The sequence below is a fragment of the Orbicella faveolata genome, unplaced genomic scaffold (genome assembly GCF_042242905.1).
Source record: "Orbicella faveolata isolate gen_17 unplaced genomic scaffold, um_ofav_v1 contig_46, whole genome shotgun sequence".
Taxonomy (NCBI): Eukaryota; Metazoa; Cnidaria; class Anthozoa; order Scleractinia; family Merulinidae; genus Orbicella; species Orbicella faveolata.
The window spans coordinates 9,785,001-9,807,120 of NW_028301576.1; the positions used below are offsets into that span (position 1 = coordinate 9,785,001).

At 39.0% G+C, this 22,120-nt stretch overlaps 3 protein-coding genes across 6 annotated transcripts; 2 read left to right on the plus strand and 1 right to left on the minus strand.

The window, feature by feature from the left end:
• Positions 1–401: 401 nt before the first annotated feature.
• Positions 402–4,432, plus strand: LOC110051251 (kelch-like protein 24a). Its single transcript, XM_020757275.2, has one exon. The coding sequence runs from the start codon at positions 485–487 to the stop codon at positions 2,225–2,227; it is 1,743 nt and encodes a 580-aa protein (XP_020612934.2). The 5' UTR covers positions 402–484; the 3' UTR covers positions 2,228–4,432.
• A 1,099-nt stretch (positions 4,433–5,531) lies between these two features.
• LOC149098309 (uncharacterized) lies at positions 5,532–6,547 on the plus strand. Its single transcript, XM_089277769.1, has one exon. The coding sequence runs from the start codon at positions 5,655–5,657 to the stop codon at positions 6,243–6,245; it is 591 nt and encodes a 196-aa protein (XP_089133895.1). The 5' UTR covers positions 5,532–5,654; the 3' UTR covers positions 6,246–6,547.
• A 3,710-nt stretch (positions 6,548–10,257) lies between these two features.
• LOC110051106 (uncharacterized) lies at positions 10,258–21,768 on the minus strand. 4 transcript variants are annotated; one of them, XM_020757083.2, is made up of 7 exons: positions 21,695–21,768; positions 20,194–20,239; positions 18,677–18,728; positions 18,199–18,251; positions 16,986–17,092; positions 13,906–15,947; positions 10,258–11,879 (listed from the first exon to the last, which is right to left on the minus strand). In XM_020757083.2, exons 5-7 carry the CDS (start codon positions 17,089–17,091, stop codon positions 10,485–10,487), a joined length of 3,543 nt encoding a protein of 1,180 aa, XP_020612742.2. In that variant the 5' UTR covers position 17,092; positions 18,199–18,251; positions 18,677–18,728; positions 20,194–20,239; positions 21,695–21,768; the 3' UTR covers positions 10,258–10,484. The 4 variants fall into 4 exon arrangements, with proteins under 4 accessions (XP_020612742.2, XP_089134216.1, XP_020612743.2 ...); XM_089278090.1 differs by lacking the exon at positions 21,695–21,768 and adding an exon at positions 20,329–20,441; XM_020757084.2 differs by lacking the exon at positions 18,677–18,728.
• Between the last annotated feature and the right edge of the window lie 352 nt (positions 21,769–22,120).

A 22,120-nucleotide genomic window follows, 5' to 3' on the forward strand; every position in this document is an offset into this window, starting at 1 on the left:
CTTCTTCTTTAAACTCCTGAGCTCCTAGCGGAGCATAAGCCGGTAACCATCGCTTTCCAGTGGGTCCTGTTTTGCGCAACTTTCTTTGCGGCAGCCCAAGTTGTTCCCGGTTCTTTTAGCTCCGCCATACGAGTTCGCCTCTATGACTGGCTCGGTCTCTCCCTCCTTCGTTTCCCCTGCGGGCTCCACTCCAATGCTGCCTTCGCTATACTGCCGTCAGGTCTCCTGAGGGTGTGACCAATCCACTGCCAAACCCTTCTTTTCAGCTGAAGCTCCAAAGGTTTCTGACCCTTCTAAGATAACCCTTAGAACGCTTTTATCCTTCATTGAAAGATTGCGTGACTAGCCCAAATAGACTGGCGTGAGCTCGACGCTTTCCCAGAATTCCACCTCATCACGTCACGAAGTTCCTGTTTACAAATTTCGTAGCTTTCCTTACTTCGGAAATTTTTTCACAAAAATAACCAGCTTATAACCATCCGGGATGAACGAGCAACAAAAACAAGTACTTGACGAAGTTGTTAAAGAAGAACTGATTCAAAAGTTAGACGAATTTAGGAAATCGGACCTTCTGTGCGACGTAACTGTTCGCGCTAAAGGACAAGACTTCCCTGCCCATCGATGTGTGTTGTCTGCTGGGAGTCCCTACTTCCGCGCTCTCTTTACAAGCGAATTGAAAGTGAGAGAAAGCGAAGACAATCTTATACAGCTGACAGAGGTAACATGTGAAGCCTTGACTGAGGTTCTTCAATTTATTTACACTGGTAAAGCGACAATCAACGCGTCTAATGCACAAGATGTGGTTGTTGCTGCAGATTATTTGATAATTCCAAGTCTGAAATCGAAAGCCTCGCTTTTCCTGGAAGAATCCATCAATGTTTCCAATTGTCTGGCTTTAGAATCCTTCGCCTCCCAGTACAGCTGTGAGTCGTTAAAGCAAGCAGCAGTCACTTACTGCCTTGAACATTTCGTGGCTGTAGCGAAGTCAAGTGATTACCAGTCGCTCGAGCTGAGGAAAGTGAAGGAACTGCTTAGTGACGACAAAATCAACGTACCACAAGAGGAAGAGGTCTATGAAGCAATGATTAGATGGGTTAAACATGACGTGGAATCCAGAGAAAGTTTTCTTCCCGAGTTGCTGAAATGTTTGAGGTTCTTCTCGATGTCAAAGTACAGTCTTCGCCAGATTCTTGAAGAGGAAGAGCTAGTGAAGAGGAACCCAAGTTGTATGGCTATCGTACTCAGTGGACTGGACTACTCTCTGTTTCCGGATCAATTCCAAGGCACTTCGCTTACCCCTCGTTTGTCTTTAGGGGAGTATGAGGATGTGGTAGTACTCACTGGTGGACTGTTGAATCTTAACAACAAAACCTCAAACAACACTCACTGTTTTGTGCTCTCAACAAAGAAATGGCTTCATACTTTACCTGCAATGCCAAACTCCTGTAACAGTCTTGATGCTGCCATCTGTGGGGGACTCTTGCATGTGGTGAGTTTGGAAAGAAGTTCAGGTAGACATACTTCTGTAAAGTGGTATGTTCAGAGTTTTAACCCTAAACAAAGGAAATGGAACTTAAGTGATGAATATACAGCTAGCAATGGCAAAGACTTTGTAGTGACCAGTCTTGATGAGCTACTGTATGTTACAGGAGGTGAGGATAGCTGGTGTAAGACACAAGTCTACAATCCTGTTCTTGGTGAATGGAAGCAGTTGGCACCAATGAAAGCAGGTCGTGCAGCTCATTGTGCAGTTGTGCTGCAGAAACAAATCTATGTTATAGCAGGTCACAATGGTGAAAGTTGTCATAATAGTGTGGAGTGTTATGTCCCGTCAACCAACCAATGGAAGGGAATTCCAAGTATGTCAAAAGCTCGCATGTCTCCTGCTGCAGCAACAGCCCATGGGAAAATTGTTGTTGTCGGGGGATACAGTGACTTGTCAGCTTCATTGAACACTGAAGTCTCCTGTGAGATGTTCGACCCCCGCACAAATGAGTGGAGCCTGGTTGCTAGTCCTGCTTTTCCACGTGCTGCCTGTGACATTGTGAGCATGGATGACATAATTTACTTATTTGGTGGAAGAAATGAAGAACACTTTTTGAAAACTGTGGAGCGTTTTGACATACAACGCAATGAATGGCGTGAAGTTGCTCTTATGCCAGATAGTCACCAGTGTTCACACCTTAAAGCATCATTGCTAAAATTACCCAGAAAGTTTATATCATAAGTAAACTGATAGCATACGTCCACCTGGATGAAGGGTGTGGTACAAGAACGGTATGCAGTGTGTATTTACATGCATGAGTTTTAGTTGATTGTGCATTGTAACCTGTAGTTTTACTTTAAAGTTTTGCTCAGAATCCCATCATCTTTCAGTCTACAGTTTGTTCATGTACAAGTTTTCATGCACCTTATGTCCTAGCAAGGTGAGTAATTCTCTAGTCACAACTAAAATCATTCAAAAAAAATCTCCTAGTCATTGTTATCATGGCCACCTGTTTAACTGGTAATACAAGGAGCTGAAACAAAAGGTTGATGCTTGAATGATTTCTTTTGTTAAACAAGGCAAATATATGAAATTTGGCTTCGTTTTTGCAGAGAAGTGGCTATTAGACAAAACAAGAACACTTGATTGCTAGGTAGTCTGTGTTCCACCAGTGTAAGCGAAAGATTCAACTTAAAACTCATGTGGTGATGATGTTTAGAGGGACATAAAACAGCCCCAGAAGTAGCAGGGCTTAGTAATCAAAATGAATTTTAGTATAAATTCACTTGCACACTGATACAAATGATGCAATTTGATTAGTTAAACTTACCTGCATTGTCATCCTTAAGTGTGCAATGGCTGGAGGTCACACTGGCAGCCTTCATATCTTTCCAAAGTTTCAGAGGAGCAGTAAATAGCAACATAATTCTTGAGAGGACTACAGAAGAGCATTCACCATTACTCAACTTAATAAACTTGAGATTGCTTAAAAAATAACTGATTAGCGCGTGCCGACAACTGCAGGTTACAAAAAGACAATTCAATCTACCTGATTTTGCTAAGTGTACTTGTAAGTTTTATGCGTAACCTAGATAAATCGTTTTTAGAAGTCAATAGTGGATAATCTCATTTTTTTAATTATTGTTGAAGACCAGAAAGAGACTTACTACATTTAGGAAGCTCATTGAGGGTAATTTGTTTTCGGGGTTGGGCGGTCCTAGTACTACTGGAATTTTACAGTACTTTAAACAAATTCCAGTAAACAGTATTTCATGCCATTTTTGTCCTGTCCAATATGCACAGTTTACTGAGAGATGGTCCATACATTTTGGTATAAAGAGAGAAATATAAGCAAACAAAATTTTCATTAATAGAAATTCTAGACTCAGTTATTGGGTTGCAAATCCTTTGTAATACTACATAATCAGGGGATATCTGATGGCCATGATTGAGCAGGATGTGTTTCATTCAGATCATTTTATGTACAGAAAAATGACTTGGAGGCTGCTGTGGTTTGCAACATGTTATCAAGTCTTCTTGATAGTGCTTCCAAATTCACTTTACTAGTACACATATATTGCCGGATATCTGTTTTGTATAGATGACAAATAACCATCAGTTGCTGGGCATTATCACCAACCAACTGACCATCTGCCTAAAATGATGGGAGGTAGAACATGTTGATCAGTATTCAATATTTGCTAATGATGTGCAGAGCCAGATTAAGCAAATACTGGCGACGAGTTAAGAGCCACCTTAAATGAAAATTTAAAGTGGCTCTGAACCCTCTCCTCAGAATTTTTTAAATTTGTAAAAAGTTGCATCTTATTATGCTTATTTTAATTCGATTTAATAGAACATAGTGTCAGGGAGCTCATTTTTGAGTTGCAAACGTTTAAAGCTGAAATTAAGGGTAGGGTGGCCTGTTATATAAAAAGTATCACGGCAACTTGTTTACCAATGATTGGACATTTGTGTGATAGCATTATTTGTAGCACTGTAGCATCACAGTGGTAGTATTCATCGTTCAAAGTATAGCTGTAGTAAAAGTGCTAGAAACTGTTGCCAGCCTCCTTGAAAGAGCTTAGTCACAGTTTTTGCAGTTATATCAGCCACGTAAATAATTACCTTTAAATATTTGGATGAAACCTGAAAATAGTAGTTTACCAAGACAGAAAAACACCAAAGAGATAATAACAGTCCATAAAGGAACAAAGATGGTTGAGGATAGAGAAGATTAACACGGATTACAATCAACAAACTTGAAAATTTTAGGCTAGACTTTTCAAGATGCGAAAACCATGACGTAGCTCCTTTAAGTAACAGATTCTGAATCGTTGCACAACCTTAGAATTTGTGAATGGTAATGATATATATGACAAATTACATTTTATGTTAGTTAATGAATTTAGCAAGTCCAAAAACAATAAATGTAGCAAAATGTTATATTGTCCAATTTCTTCATACAAACGGATTTTCAGTTTTTAATTTGGTAAATATTATTTTCCAAGTTGTAGTGGTGGAGCAATTTCACTCCATCACTCCTTCACTTCTTGTTAGACATTTAGAACCAAAAAATCCATTTTTAAACGTTTTCTGGACAGTTGTAGGGAATTGGACCATTTGATCATCTAAATTTTTAACTTTCTTGTTAGAAATGTTAGACTTGATCCACTGCTTTACTTTTTAATATTTTAGTATGCCTCATATCTTAGTTTCTCATATTATCGTCATCTTTTTATTCTGTAAATATTTTTATGAGGGCCACTAGTTTTTCAGTGATTACTATTGTGTGCTACCCTCAATAAATAAAGTTGATTATTATTGTTATTATTATTGTTAATTATTATTATTATTATTATTATTATTATTATCATTAGCATTAGCATTAACATTAGCATTAGCATTGGCATTAGCGTTAAATTGAATTTAACCCCTAAAGGAGACTAATGGGGGGTTGCTCGAGCTTCTTTAGACCCCTAAAAGATACAACTTAAAACGGAATAGGTTCAATTGCCAGCCACTGTTCAAGAAAGGATCCCGCGAGCACTTGTAGACCCGACTCGCGTACCCGAGAGATCAGCGGAAATCAAGCCTAAAAACAGAAATTAAATGAGAGTGTTTCTTTGATTATTTCTTCGAGTGCACCCTAAAGGATACTTTGACAGCTAAAAATGGTGAGGTTTCGTCATCAACACCCTAAGTGAGACCAGAATCCTTGATTTGTACCCGAGACGACGAGCAGCCCAGATCATTTCATATAGGAGTGCCTCCCCCCCTCCCCTCCCCGGGCTTCGAACATCCAGCGTTTAAGGCCGTCTTACAGTCGCTTGCACCGTGCCAAGTTAGTTAACAATTATTCACCGAAGTGGAGGTGAATAGTGGTGGATATTCACCGAAGTGAATTTTAAATGCGCCCAAAAAACTTTATTATTATTATTATTATTATTACTATTACTATTACTATTACTATTACTATTACTATTACTATTACTATTACTATTACTATTACTATTACTATTACTATTACTATTACTATTACTATTACTATTACTATTACAGGGCAGAGCATATCAGAGGGGTAGCCCCACAGAAAGTCCAACGGGCACTTGACCTTGCTGCGGAAAAAGGGTCATCTGTTTGGCTGACGGTACTCCCCCTTCGTGAAATGGGTTTCAATCTAAATAAGAGAGAGTTCCGCGATGCAATCAAACTGCGCTACGATTGGCCGGTTGATGATATCCCCTCCACCTGTGTATGCGGTGATGCTTTTACAGTGGACCACGCAATGATATGCAGGAGAGGTGGGTTCGTTACCCAACGTCACAATGAACTGAGGGACTTAGAAGCCGAACTCCTGAATATGGTTTGTACCGATGTTGAGATTGAGCCTGTCCTGCAAGACATCTCGGGTGAACAGCAGGGAAGAGGTTCTAATCGAGCTCCAGATGCGAGATTAGATATTCATGCGCGCGGGTTCTGGGAGAGCCAACGATCAGCATTCTTTGACGTGAGGGTTTGTCACCCTAATGCTGATTCGTATAGGGACCTAGAGCTCCAACAGATATACCGCAATCATGAGAACGAGAAGAAGCGCCTTTACGCGAGGAGAGTTCTGGATATCGAACAAGGAACTTTTACACCCCTTATTTTCACGTCAACAGGCGGCATGGGAAACGAGTGCTTGCAATACCATTCCAGACTGGCGCAGCTGATCTCCATCAAGAAAGGAGAACATTATGCTAAAACAATCTCCTAGATAAGAGCAAGGACATCCTTCGCTTTACTAAGATCCGCACTAATCTGCCTAAGAGGTTCAAGAGCTAGAAGGAAAGCCTTTTATGACTTTAAGAACATTAATATTGACGTTGAAACCCAGGAGGGAGCCATTATGTAAACACTGTTGAAATAGGTTTTAATAGTTTATTTCTTTTATTTACTTTTACCTTGTAATATACCGATATTGACGTTGAAACCCAGGAGGGAGCCATTATGTAAACACTGTTGAAATAGGTTTTAATAGTTTATTTCTTTTACTTACTTTTACCTTGTATATACTAATTTGTATGGAATATGTTAATTAATGTTATGATGATGATAGTAGTATTAGTATTAGTTGTAGTAACCATGATATCATGATTAGATACGGAAACATGTTTTACAGGTTTAACAGACATCAAATTATGTAAATATTTTAGCATTTTGTAAAGCTTGGCTCTAGTTTTTGTCACAATAAACACTCTTTTTTAGTTTTTTAAAAAAAAAAGACTATTACTATTACTATTATTATTATTGTTATTATTATCATTATTATTATTATTATTATTATTATTATTATTATTACTATTAAGTGGAGGTAAATACCCACCACCTTCACCGACACTGAGGTGAATATTTTTTTTAGTATATACCACACAAGCTGAATAACTAGCGGACCAAAGAGTAACTTTATTTGTTTAAGAGTAACATTATTTGAAACGGGAAGCCTTTTTGATTTTCTTCAGCTGCTTGGCTAATCACCTCCGAGCTAGCCAATAAGCGTGCTATTCACTTGTGTGGTATATGCTAATTAACAATTAGATTATGAGCTCGAGATTTCTATGAGGCGATAGTTAATAAAATTCTAACTTTAATTAACGCAAATAATGGTTTCCAAATATTTTTCGACGCATTATTGAACTTTACGCTTTAACAAAATCGCACGTATTGAATTTTCCTTGGTAAATTTGCAGTTGTTTAAGCGTGCGCATCGGTTTTTCAATAATTTAAAGTTTTTAAGTTCAAGAATCCGTTTATGTCCTTCTTTTGTCTTATCAGGAATATAATTATCCATTTACATCTAAACTTTCTTCCAAAACTTCGGAAAAACGATAGAAACGTCGCATTTCTTGGACGACCAACAGCTACTGCATTCTAATGGCTGATAGTATACGAGTAGCTAAACCAATCAGATTGCAGCATTTGCATTAGTATACTAGTAGAATTCACTAATACTAGTTATTCTTTGAATTTGTGACACAAGTACTCAATATCTTACATGTAATCATGTAAATAGCTCATCCAGAAGGTGTCCGCTCATACAGGTTTAACTTAACTCGATTGCCGGAAAAGACGATATTGATAAATTGATGAGCTGTATGATTTTTCGAATGATTCAAGTCGTGATTAAAAGTTTTAGATTATAAAAAGACAAGAGCATTGAGGACGCGTTTCGATATTCATTTATACGGTATTGTAAATAAATACACATAAATACTGACATGGCGAAATGATCTGAACAAATAGTCGATAAATAGCAGAAAAAACATTACACAAGGCTGGGAGTTCTGCAGTCTTTAATATCGCCTTGGCAAGGAAAGGGGAAAAAAAGAAAAGAAAAGAAGTTACAACACGAGGTATTCGTATTTGGTCACTCAGCCAAGTAGGAAACCCACCGAACAGGGCTTAACTTTGTTAAGCGGACGAGACACGGTACTGTCCTTGTGTATAGTGACTCTACGTTGGACACATTTTTTTAACTTTTAAGATATCTCAAAAGGTAACAAAGAAAGAAAAAAATTGCATTGATACTGGCTAGGAAAATAAAGAACGAAAAAAATAGGAATGAAAATGAGAATTATTGCCTGCTTTGGCGATGGCCAGTGGCGGATCCAGACCTTGAGCTAAGGTGGGATGGAGGGCGGTTTTGTTTTGCTTTGCCGGCTTCTTTTCCTTCTGTGATTTCTTCTTTTTTTACCAAAAATAAGGGGGGGCGGGCCCCTCCCCTAGATCCGCCGCTGATGGCACAAGAAGCGGTACTTTATAATTGTTTCGGTCTCTCGGACGAGGATCAACGATAACTTCATGAATGTTTTCAACGGAGTCACATCTCTTCGTGTATTCTCTTACCGTTGCGTTTTGCACCATTTCTTATCAATGCCAGTGGGCTTTAACTTTAACTTAACCTACGGATTAAAAGCTCAAGTCGGTGGCATCAAAATTGCCACTGTTTACAGACGATCCATTTTCGACATTTTACAAGTTGAGTTGCTCATAGCCACTTTGACTATTTAAACGGCTCTTGCAGCATTTTTGGGCACATACCTATTATCGTTTAATATGAAAGCACTTTGCACATGGGATTGGAGGTGAAAAGCAATACAGGTATTTCGTACTGACGTTTGTCCGTTCGGCTCAGTGAGATGTAGCATGCGAACATTGCACTCATATGCATCAAGGTGTATAGCGCTGTGAAGTTAACAAATCGAGAGGTCTCTCGCTCTCAGAAATACTTTGCCAATTTTCCAAACCTCTGTTAGCCCCGATCAATCTGTTCCATCGGCAGCGGACCAGGGAGGTTATAGGCCCCCCAAACAAAAATTTGGGGGCTCAGTCCCCACGTTTCGGTGCCGAAAATATCGGTAGCGCAGCATAAAATTGATTTGACAAAATATTTCGTTTCGTGATCTGCTCGAAGTAAGCCAGGTTACAAATACAAGAACCATTGCGACGGCTCTCAACAAACCTCCTGTCACCAAAACGCTTCTAGGAGAGGTTCACAAATTGTTAAGATTGTATTTGATATTACCTGTCAGTGGCATCGACGACTTCCCAGCTCACTGTTTCTGCCCTGTGAAGACTAAAAACCTGCGTTAGAAGCACCATGAAGCAGGATCGTTTAAACAACTGCCTCCTCCTGCATTGTCTATTATGGACACGTTAAACGCTGTAGACATCGCAAAGAAGTTTGTTTGTGCAAACAAACAATGCAAAAGACCTTTTGGAGTAGAGTTATGCGCTTGGCTTAACGCTGAGCACTCCCCCCCGCCCCCCACTCATGTTTCAAAACGCTCCGCCGCCTGTGCGTTTCGCGTCAACCACACTGTTAACAACCAAACAAATTTAAACTGCATTCAGGAACCAGGCGAGAAAATATAGTTATTTTGGCAAGTGCCTATAGGTTTACAAATGAAGATGAATATATAAAGGGCATATATTTGAACTTCGGAGAAAAATATGAAGACATGATTGATCATCGCAGTTATCCACACGACTTAAGCAGTTGTGAAATTAAAGCCCGAAAAAAAAAATGCAGGCCTGAACGGGATTCGAACCTGTGATGTAAGCCATTACGTAGGTCATTGTTTCCCAGAGGTCCTTGCGACATGCCATGGCTTGCAGCCATGTTGCTCGATTAAATGTGTTGTTGTTGCGTTTAGTTCTGTCTCGTACTCGCCTATCTACCTAACATTACAGAACCCATGACCTCTGCGATACCGGTGCAGTGCTCTACCAACTCAGCTATCCGATAAAGCGGTCAATCAATTTACTTGTAGTCGCCGCCTGCGTGTACAATTTTGTGTTTTATGTAATGGGATCTTTCCTGGCTTGTCACTAGGCGATGTGGCATTTCATCGTTGACGCCTGATGGTTAGGTCTGGAAGCGAGGAGAGTCCGCCTTTTCGAGTGCAACAGACCCCTAACCCCACGTGCACCAGGCGCAAAACAAGGAGGGACGCCTGGGATCTTTCAGAATTTATTGAGTTTAGAGACTGAGGCCTATCCAGGGAATTTTTAGCCGTTTTGTGACCCCGTGGTGTAAGGACGTCCACCGGACTCCCAAAATCTAGCCCAGGAGATTTCCTCAACCAAAACGTTTCGTGTTCATGTGGTGCATGGACGCCAGTACGAATCGAGAGCCTGCTTGGACCAATCGTGACTGCTCGTGACTAAGTACCTTCGCTCATTCTCATATTGTATTAATCAAATTAAATGAAAAGAAAAAACAGCAATTTAACGTCAATAGCCTTTAATAGCCTTTCTTGTTTGTCATTGTTGCAATCAGCAGTTTAAGGATGGGGCTCATTACATATTTATGCATAATTCAAATTAATTTATGTTTAACGGCTGTGCCATACATCTTCTCTTACGATGCCCTACAGTGTCCATATGCAAATCAATAACTTCTCAGAGAAAGTCATTTTCGTGTTTCTTCAAGTGCATTTAGTACAACTCGACCTTATTTACTTAACTTGATTTCAACGCTGAATCCATTCTTAAGGTTGGCGAAGACAATTTTGTTTCGCTTGGGTGAGCCATGAGAAGATAAAGGTTCCACTCGAACTTCTGGGACGTAGCCATGACCATCTGGCAATCCATGTACCACTGTCTGAACGACCTTGTTCACGTTTGTTGTTAGTGTCACGTTCACTTCGACCTCCTTGCTTTCCATGTAGAACATCTCGGTATCTCCTATATCTCTTAAGGCTTTCAATTCGTTTGAAACTGGGAAATTCAAGTCAGGATAGCTGATGCTTAAATAGACGTACATGTCATCCTCGTCTATCATAATGCGAGATTGATTGGTGACTTCTGTGATTGGACCAACGGGAAGAGTTGGTTTGGACATAAATATGACGTAACTATAGAAGGGCTCTAGCCATGTCCAGCGTGCTGGTGTCACCTCAAATTTCACCACGTGAGCTTCGTGATCCTGCTTTAGAACTTTGTATGGCTTTTCATAAGGGTATCTATTGTGATATTCCCAGAAGACGTCTGCAGGTTGTGGATAAGATGGTGTATTAACATAAACTGCGTACTCGTAGTAGCCGTTCGGGGACCTGTGCTCAAGCCAGGCAGTAGCGTAATAACCAACTGACGGTTTAGTTGACGGAGTTTGCGATGTTTGGTTTGAAGATAGAAATTTCAGACTTGAAACACTCGACCGTGGAATGAAGTAGCTGTTCCCTTTAGTATCAACAATAGAAATGTAATCAATCTTCCCAGTTTTATCCTTTCTCTCAACCTGGGCTGGAGCTGAACTTGCATTCTGCAACCTGTCCTGAAAAAGTGTTGTTTGTGCCACCCTGTCGCCACCGTTCTGTACGGTGATGTTGCTGCCTAGGCAGACTAACAAGTTTTGATAAAAGAAAACAGACTTCTTAAAAGAAAGTTTAATATTGGGATGGGGATTTCTGTTTAAGAATTGGTAATCCGGTTGATGGAGGTCCATACCAAACGCTCCGTCCGAAAAAGGCTCTGGTCCTTTGAAGGTAACTCCTCCAGCATGAGACTGTGGACTAAAGTGTCTTGCTTCATTCAGCAGTGTTTCCTGGAGGGTGAGGTTCATTGTAGTGGCGCCAGGAATTTTTGTCCAGTCCCATCCCTCACTTACGTTATGTGCCTTTAGTGACTCCTCACTGTTCGCTATTAGCATTGCGCCATGACTTTGAAAGATACCATGGGCATTTTCCTTTTGCGTACCTTCAAAGTCCCAGACAAACCTGTTAAAGCCCTTCACTGTCACGGCCCAATCTTTGCGACGATGAATAGAGAGGGCTGCAAAATTCTTCGACCAATGGCCTTCCGGAGATGGTTCAGCAAAAAAATTCTTTGAAAGAGCCCTGTCATAAACCTGTAACAATGGAGATTTACTATTATTTTTGTGATAGTTATTGTTACAGAGACATATTCAATATGTTTTGAGAACGACAGATTTACAAAACTATAAAAAATTTATGAAATCATCAACCAGAAAGTCTATGCAGTCTATGACGAAGGCATAACCGTTATGGATAATGATAACCACATAACCACTGTAAATCGGTTGATGCCACAATCATGGCAGGTAGGTATGACCATGATTGTGGCATCAACCGATATAAAGTGGGTATGTGGTTATCATTGTCCATAAAGGTTATGCCTTCGTCATACACTGCGTAGACTTTCTGGTTGATGATTTCATAAAATCGTATTTCATAAAATCGTACGTACGTACGTACGTACATACACTTTATTTAAACACGGTTAAAACATCAGTTACAAGATTGAGATAAAAAAAAAACCTGATTTACATGTTCACCTTGTGGGAGTACGAGGAGGACATTTGGCGATTGATCTCATTTTTCAACTCAAACAAGGGCTCGTTCACCCCGTGTTTTGGTTAGAGGGTTCAGAGCTACCTTAAATTTTCGAAAATTTAAGGTGGCTCTGAACCCACTTCACAGAATTTTTAAGCTTTATAAAAAACTTTTTACAATTCGATTGTAAAAATGGGGATCTCCGAGCTCGTTTTTGAGTTACAAGAGCTTAAAGCAAAAATTAAGGGTGTTTTTAACAGTTGTACTGTTGCTATGATAACTTGTTATATAAAGGATGACCGCAAGTTGTTTATCAATGATTGGGCATTTTTCTGATACCAATATTGTAGCATCACTTGTTAAACAGTGATAGTATTCATCTTTTAAAGTATAGCTATTAGAAAAAGTGCTGGAAACTGTTGCCAGCCTCCTTGTTCTAAGGAAAAGATGGAGTCGCAGCCCACTTTTGTTCTCAAATTACTTTAAAACAATGAAGTGGCTTTATTCGGGCCCTTAATTATAACGTGTAAATTTGTTTGCGGTTGTTTGGATGTGTTTGATCTAAAACTGTTGACTACCAGCAGTGCCCCTCTTCTCGCAGTCCATCGAACGACAAGTGAAAAAGTAGCGCGACGGAATTGCTGGTTTTCAGTATCACGCAATTCAAAATAGATCAAAATATAAATCAAAACCGGTCAATAGATAAAGTCCAGAATCTGGAAAATGAAAGAAGGTAAATATGCAAAGACTTTTGCCAAAATTCTGGTCACAGCAATTTTTCTCATGCGAGATATGCGGAGAAATTTTTTACCCAAATTTATAGAGATTTGTATGGAGACGCCATGCTGGTGCCCATCCGTATGGGCACCAACATGGCGGCCGGAAACTAACAGAAACATCTGTCACTGAGTTTTGCTACAACAGCGCAAATTTATCCCTCGAGGAACTCTAAAACATTAAAATAATACTTTTTCTATAACATGAACTGTTCAGATAGCCAAGTTCCCCCAAATAAGTCACTCTTTTAACCATCATGACAGCTCTCTGGGCCGTCATGTAAATACCGCGTCACGCAAAAGCTTAGAAATTCAAGCGTAGTTTATCACAAAACCAAGAACCCATTCGGAGCGAAAATTTGTATGAATATTAATTTTAAGCTGCTCTTATACATAATTTAAGTAAAAATCTCAGAAAGATCAATAGTTTTGTAGTTCAAATTTTAGTGACGTCATGTGAAAACCAGCTATACGGGCGCGCGTTTTTAAAGATCATGCCCAAAGCTGGATGAGTCAGTCACTCACTTTTTCACACTGGCTTTACTGTGTACGTTGTGAACACAGAATATCACTTCTCCACGTGTAAAACACTAAGAAATTTAGCGAGTAGTGAGCTCGGTTCAGGACAGCTGAGCTTAAAAAATATACATTTTTCCTTTGTATTGCAGACGATTCTGTGGAGCCTCAAATTTCCAATTAGCATTTGAGATTGGTTTTGTAAGTTCTAAATGAAATTTCACTTCAATTTAAATTTCAATTCACGTAACACGCACTTAATCTAAAACAAATCTTGTAATAAACTTACGGACTTCATTATGTCCACAGATCCCAAGGTGTTCATGTACGTCTTTCCTGTGTGGATTTTTCCGTCAGTTAGGTACTTCTTTACTGTGTCGTCCGAAGTCTGATATAAGCGTAGAAATATTTTCGCATCCCCAGTCAGGTCAGAAACGGTAATTCCAGGCGTCGGCGGTTTGCTCAGCGTCCCAGGATAAGAAATGCTAATGTAAGCATATGCAGGAAGTATTTGGGCCAGAACTGCCTTAGAGAAGTCGGGAAAACGACCTCCAACACTACTTGGCGTAGAATATTTCACGGCTATCACCCGCAGGGTTTTAAGCCCCTCTTGCAAATTTCGTTTTGCTGTGAAGGATAACTCAAATTCAGTTCCTTCCAGTAGGAACTGTACAAGAGCTGCCGTATGTAACGCCTGGGGTATGTATGCAGATCCGTAGAATGCCATGTGATGAAAACCGGTATAGTCAGGTTTGATTACTCCTCCGAATGCTTTGTTGATTGTCAAAGCGCTATCCATCCATTTCTTCAAGGCATCCATATCCCTTTGTCTTGCCTTGATCTCGTCTTCCGTACCAGTGGGCATAATCAACACTATCATCAGGCGAAATAGCATCATAGTAATCATTTTGTCTGCTGTTGTTCCGTTGTACTCAAAACGAGGTGTTTGATACACTTCGCCAAAGTCATTGTACCACTTTGCAGTGTTTATTAACTTTAACAGCCTGCTCTTGTTTGCAGGATTCGCATGCAAAGATTCGTTTAGGAAAAAAAGGGTCTGCATAAATCCACCACCATCTCGATTCATCTCGTGATCCAAGGAACCGAGGGCACTTCCATCTGCCCAACCTTGGTCTTCCACATAATCCAGGAGATTTATGATCCTTTGAAGACGAACTTTGTTTATATAATCTAACGAACGACGTACATGTAGCTCTCTGTATGGCGGGTTCCCAGCTATTCCGTTAAGGTAATCTTCAAACTCTTTTTGTCTGTTTCGGCGATTTCCACAAATTTTTTGGAGTGCTTGACTTAAATTAGCCGAGTTCATGCGAGGAGTTTCTCTCTTCACTGTCTCAAAAAGCTCATTTTGACGGGACTTGAGGTAAAATTCGAGTGCCAAAGGAAACATAATTTTATCCATAACAAAGCTAAACTTCCTTTTTGGATCTGTCGTGGAATAAGTTCTTGTTCCCATTACACTCCTACGGCAAAACAAAGGAGGACCGCGTACCACTGTCTTACTCCCTTGCACCGTCGTAAACTTAAGACCAAGCCTGTCGTATTCTTTATTGGCCTTGTCTATATTGATATTAATTGACTTCCATCGTTCCATCAAATAATCACTGTCATCGTCATAACTGGTTCTAGTTTCATTAAAATAAAAGTTTCTCAGGCGACTCTTGATGTGATTGAGACTTAAGTTTTTTAATGGACTGATAACAATGTGGCGAAGATCAGTAATTGTATTCTGCATAAATTTACTCCATCGATATGATTGTTGAAAAGAGTGCTTTTTCGTGTACAATGTCTTTCTCAAGGGTGGAACTATTTTATCTCGAGACTGAAAGGACATACGATCCACAAAATTTAACAAATCGATGTAGATGGTATCCGCATGGCGTAACACAAAACTGACTCCAGTTAAGCCCTGACTGCCGCTCATAGACTCCACGCACTCTTTGTATGCCACCCATATTCCCCTCCAACCTGTAAATTCCAAGCTCACTTCAAAAGATCCCAGTAGTACTGGAGCCCTCCTATTTCCACCAATCAGGTTAATTTCCATCTTCTTCCCATTAGACCGCGTTTCCTTGTAAAGCCAGATTTTAATACCTCCAGAGCGAAGACTATCACCCGCAATAGCAAAGGCTGATGGTCGGCTGTAATTTAGTGTTGCTGGTGTCCCCGAAGAATTGTACTCCCATTTAAGAGAGTAATTCCCGCCTTTGGCCGTGTTATCGGACACCAACCTTTTGGAACCGCCGTGAGCTTTAAAGCATTTTCTTTGATTCCTGTTCTCAAAGTCTAAAGTCTGGTCGCATTCGTGATCTACAGAAAGCAATGAAAATCAAGAATATCGTTATTGCGTTTAAACGCGATATTACAAAACATGAAAGGATTAAACATCGAATTGACCCCGGCCCCTTCCCCTGAGATCCAGCACCATAGACACGCATCATAGGCATTACCAAAACAGGATAGACGAGTTTCAAGACTGTCTTAACAGAATTGCTGGGAACGCGCCTTACGCAGAAGTGGGAACTGAGCCTACCCTATATACTTTTACAGACAATTGCTATCCAAATACTTCACCTTAGATTTAGCTTTAAGATCGTTTTAATAATAATTGAAAATATTTATACGGAGTAACCACTTTAGTTACAAAACTGATATCAATGTGGGCCCTGTGGAATAAAACAAAAAAATGGATAGCAGCAAGTTTAGTTTCACTTGCTGCTATCCATTTTTTTTTTTTTTTTTCACAATTTCAAGGAATTAAGAGAACAGCTGTAGTAACGTCACTATGTTCCGATTATTTTCGATTTTGTTATTTATGATAACAAGAAAGTTAGAAGACCCAAGTGTTTTTAGGCTATGAAGCGTGTTCAGCTCTAACCGTTAATTTCGTCATCTGTTTTCTTAGACTTAACTTTCAGTGAGCTATCCGTCATTGTCAATCCTTTTATGTATTTTATGTACCATGTATGTTGCGATCATTGCAAACTGACAAGAAATCTATTGCGTTTTTCATGTCACAATCTACTTTCGCAGTTCTACGGTAAGTACAGAAAGTTCTGTATTGGGTCAGTTTGTTATTGCACCCACTAGAAAGATGATTGCCACGTGCGATTAGAAGCGATTACTATTCGAATATTGCTAGAGTAGCACCATAATGAAGCTTAGAAACTGGTTTTTCCGGTAGGTGGCAACTCACTGATACAAACAACTTGTTCCAGGAGTTTGGTTGGTTAATGAATAGCGGATTGCCGCCTGTTGTTTTCCGTCAGCGTGAAACACCAGACATGAGCAGGCGCTAAAAAAATTAAACGTAATTGCCCTGCGTTGCTGCTCAAATGGTCTTCTTACCTATAAAGCGACTCCGTGCACTCCGCTTTCTCTGACTTGACACGAAATCCAACAGGAACAAGACAAGGCCAGTAAAGACAAGAAACAGAAATCTGTCTCCGAACATTCTTTAAGAGAAAAACAAATGAGAAAGAGCACAGTAATGTTGTAGTCCTGATGTCCTATTTAACATTATAAGTTATATATACCGTAAAAACTTGCAGATAAGTCGCAGCCGCAAATAAACTGACGTACCTTTTTGAAGCTCGAATGTTAAAAACCTAGAAGAAGTCGTGACATATGGTTGTTTCATTAACTGTGATAAAATTTCAAACCAACGAATTATCCGACGTCGTGCTTGTAATCTCGTACTCGAAATAGCAAAAACGTTGCGTCTGTGTTGTTATGTTTTAGACCGTTATTTTGAAGTCCTTGATACTCGCCTCTGAAAATTATACTAAAACAATTATTCGCCTTTGGCGAATCATGATTAATTAACAGATGTAAACACATAACATAACACTAAGCAGTAAGTGGAGTCAAATTTGTTCTGTAATCGTACGCGAGACCGGAGTCCGATTGTTTTCATCATAAAATCCTGTGACCATTTAAAAAAAAGTAATATATACATTCAGCCAAGCCTAAGAGCGGAGCTCCTGGGCCGGGTTGTTCAAAGCCCGATTAAGTTAACCCAAGATAGGCGAGGATTTTAAGTTGAGTTTTGAAACTTTACGGTGAAGTTTTCCATTTCTGTTGTTTGGCCTTCTGTTTTGAGTTTCAATAATCTCAAGGTCCTCAGAATACACAAAAAGCAGTGAAAAACATTTGTATACAAGAAAAATTATACTTCGGTTAACTTTTATAATCTTGGGTTAGCGTTAACCGACTTCCGAACAACCCGGCCAGCAAGTTAACCTGACATGAGCCCGCGATCTAATCGAAAACCAGCACTTGATCAGCCCTGCGGGCTCGTCAAAATACGGCACAACTCGTAAAAATATACAGCGATACTACACACCAAAACATCTAATAAGATATATTTACAGTGGCGGATCCATACCTTAAGCTAAGGGAGGGGGGGCGGTTTTGTTTTGCTTGCCCTGCCGGCTTTTCTTCCTTCTGTGATATCTTCTTTTTTCCGCCAAAATAAGGTGGGCGGGTCCCACGAGCTCCTCCCCTAGATCCGCCACTGTTAATTACACTGTCTTATTACACACATGAGGGATGCACTTACCTCCAACTAAGGCACAACCGCCAGTGCTGATCTCTCTTTATATCTCACAAGCCCTACGACAAGAAAACATGCACAAGAACCCGGATGGTATATCAGATAAAGATATCTCAAGACTGAAGCTTTACTCACCCTTTTAGTTAAGCTTTTAACTAGGAGTTTTGATTAGATAGGGTTTTTAATAGTTCTTATAATTAGATAAGGTTTCATTTTAATTAAGTAGCAGAGGTAATTTTAAACATTTTGTAATCGATTCTTTCTTTGTTAGGATATAGGTTGAATATTGTTCTAAGTGTATTTTGATTTTATTTTTTACGGATTTTATATTTTATTGTAAAGCGCATTTGATCCTATATATATCTTAATTTGCGCTATAGCAATATTATCATTATTATTATAACTACTATTACTAAAAGAAAAAGGGCAAAATTAACATTTAAGAATGTAAATTTATAAGTAACTTCAAAGTGACTCCATCAACCTTAACAGTTGTAAACAAACTTGCGCTTTCAAGTTTCCTCTCGTTTAAAGCTCTAACAGATAAACAAACAAATCATAGTTAAAGGAGCATCTTAGCCAGTTCTGAGTTAGGGACGGAAGCAGGGCCGTAACCAGAAAAAAAATTATGACTGAGGTAAAGTACACCAGAAAACAATGACGGGAGGCTGGTCCATCTATCATTTGTCGATTTACTAATAAGCAAATTTATCTACTGGGCCAACCGATATGACATTCAGTTTACCGACAGCCTACTTGTGTGAGTAGAAGGATATCTACGGGAACGGATCTCGGTCATTGGCACGTCAGATGAAAAATTCTTTCGTGGCATTACGTGCTTAATATTTTGATACTTCATCAAGCAACTGGTTGAATGACAGCTAACAAAAAGACGTTTATATGCGATCTATACTAAAAAACTTAATCTACTTGGCATGCTACAAGGACACAAAAAATAGAATAATGGATTTAAGAAAGTCAATTTATAAGTGACTTCAAAATGATTCCGCCAACCTTAATAGTTTTAAAGGAATTTACGCTTTCGAGCTCAGTTCTCTCGTTTTAAGCTCTAACAGACAAACAAACAAACATTATTTAAGGTAACTACTTAACAACTCTAAATAGATCTGAGTTAGGGTCGGAAGGCTTGACGATCTTTCATTGGCCAATTTGCTAATTAGCAAATTAGCTAATGACATTCTTAATTGACAACCAGCTCGCAAGTAGAAAGATGTCTACGGATTACAAGTGACACGTCAGATGAAGACTTCTCTCCAAACATTACATGCATTGTTGATTCTTCATCAAGAAAGTGCTTGATTGCCAGCAATAAAAAGAGGTTTATATGTAAGTGATATTTGAGGAAGAACCGGCTCAATCTCTAGTTTCATGACATGTGTAGTTTGCCACAAGGACACAAAAAAACCCTGATATTATATCTATCAAGTATATCGGTCAAGATAGACCAAGAATATTTGCAGTCGAATAATGCAATTATAAGAGAAACGAATAAATGTAGGGGTGGTGTGTTTAAAACAGAGGAAAAACCAAAGAGTTTCTAAAAGATCATTAACTGCGCAACTAAAATAGTCAATTCCAATTGAAATCCTTTCGAAAGAGAGGAGTTGGAATGCTTGTTATACATAATTAAGAAGAGGGCCAATGCAATTTACCTTTACTCGCGCTCTGATCATTTCACAGGAGAAAGCGATTTTACACTGAATTTAACCATATCGTTCGACGTGTCTAGCGTCATTTAATTTGTAACTATTCAGCGGAAATCTAATTTAACTGACAGGTGTGGCTCATGTTGAAACATTTAACCTAATTTTTTTTAAAGAAATTTCTCGTTCTGGTTATGATCCCAATAAATAGGGATTTATAAAAATTCTAAATTTTGTTCCCATGACAAGCACATATGCATATACCACAGGAAGGGCGAGGCTGTTTCATGATTATACGAAACAATGAGAAATCCGTGGAAAAAATGTTTAAACTTACCTTCCACAAAGACAAAACTTTTAACTCTTTATATATAGCACAAACCCTACAATAAGAAAACACGAGAGCGCATATGTTATAGTGAGATCATAAAAAGTTATCGTAAGTTATGTAAATCTAAAAGAAGTTACGTACAAAATAACATCTGCTTAGGTCAATTTATGAGTGCCTTCCAAATGATTTCACCCAACCATAAGAGTTGTTCAGAAATTAAAACGCTTTAAAGCTTTGATTTGTTTTACACCTTTTCAGACAAAGAAACAAATCTTATCTAAGGGAGCTGCTTAATCATGCTTAAAAGATCAGAGTTGGGGGCGGATGACGTGTCGATCTATCATTGGTCGACTTGCTAGCCGATGACGTCTTTTATGGAAAACCTATTCTAGTGTAAGAAGAAAGATATTTACGGATCACAAGTGACATGTCAGATGAAAATTTCTCTCCAAACATGACGTGCATTATTGATCCTTCACGGATACGGCTCGATTGTTGTAGGGCTGTAGGATCCGTGAGATGTTCTCATTATTACATGATACATACTTGAAGAAGAACCTAATGGTTTACTTGATGAAATGTGTTGGTTGACAGGCTCGCCGACGGAAAAAAGTCTGATAGGCGATCACGTGATTTCCAGTACTCTATGTCTAAGGCTGTCATGGTTCCCATAGTGTTGCTGACCGGACAGGTTATCGTAGATAGACCAGGGATATTTACAATTGAATTATGAAACAAAGGAATGTAGTTGTCTTGTCTTGGAAATAGAATTATGATTCTACTGAGAGAATGATGGTGAACAGTGGTGGTTGAGCTCATATATTGTCAACTGTACAGCGACACGATCAACCCAATCACTGGATTTGATCACATTGTCCTTCGACTTGTCTAAAGTAGTTTTTTAACTATTCAGGGGAATTCTAATGAAACTGGCGGGTGTGGGGCCCATTTAGCCTATATTTTTTTAAGAAATAGCACCCCTTTATAATGATCCTAATGAGAAGAGATTTGAAATATATCTAAATTTTGTTCCTGTGACAAGTAACTATGTATGTACGAAAGAAAGGCCGACGCTTAATGCTTCAACGAAAAAAAAGAGCACTCCTTAGGAGAACAAGTTTTTTCAAAGGAAAAAATCAAGTTTACACTGGATTTAACCATACTGTCGTTCAACTAGTCTACGGTCATTTTGTAACTAATCAGTGGGTACTCTCGTGAAGCTAACGGGTGTGGCGCTGTTGAAACATTTAACTTAAATTTTCTAAGCAATTACTCGTTCTGGTAAACAGAGATTTCTAAAAATGTCTAAATTTTGTTCATGTGAAAAGTAAGGTAAAAACAAAACCGTGAACAGCACAAACCCTAAGATAAGAAAACTCGAGAGCCCACTGATAAATATGTATAAGATCAGATAAAGTTATCTTGAGTTATATCAATCTAAAATAAGTTGAAAACGATAACATTTAAGAAAGTCAATTTATAAGTGTTTTCAAAATAACCTACCAACCTTCACAGCTGTAAAGAAACTTGCGCTTTCAAGTTTTAGCTCATTTAAATCTTAAACAGACAAACAAACAAGTCTTATGAGCTCTGAGGACTTGTCGATCTATCATTGGTCAAAATTTGTCTCTCAACCCAATATACATGACATTTTTTTGTCGACAACCTGCTCGTGTAAGGAGAAAGATATCTGTGATTCACAAGTGACACGTCAGATGAAAATTTCCTTCCCCAAACATTACGTGCTTTGTTGACTCTTCATAAGATACTGCTCAACTGCTAGGTAAGGTAAGAGTTTTATTACTATTATTATGATCCATACTTGAAGAACAAATTCATGCCTAGCTACATGACTTAACTGGTTTTCCAGGCTGACTCAAAACGTCGATCACGTGACTTCCAATACTTTATGTCTAACGCTCTCGTGGGTTTA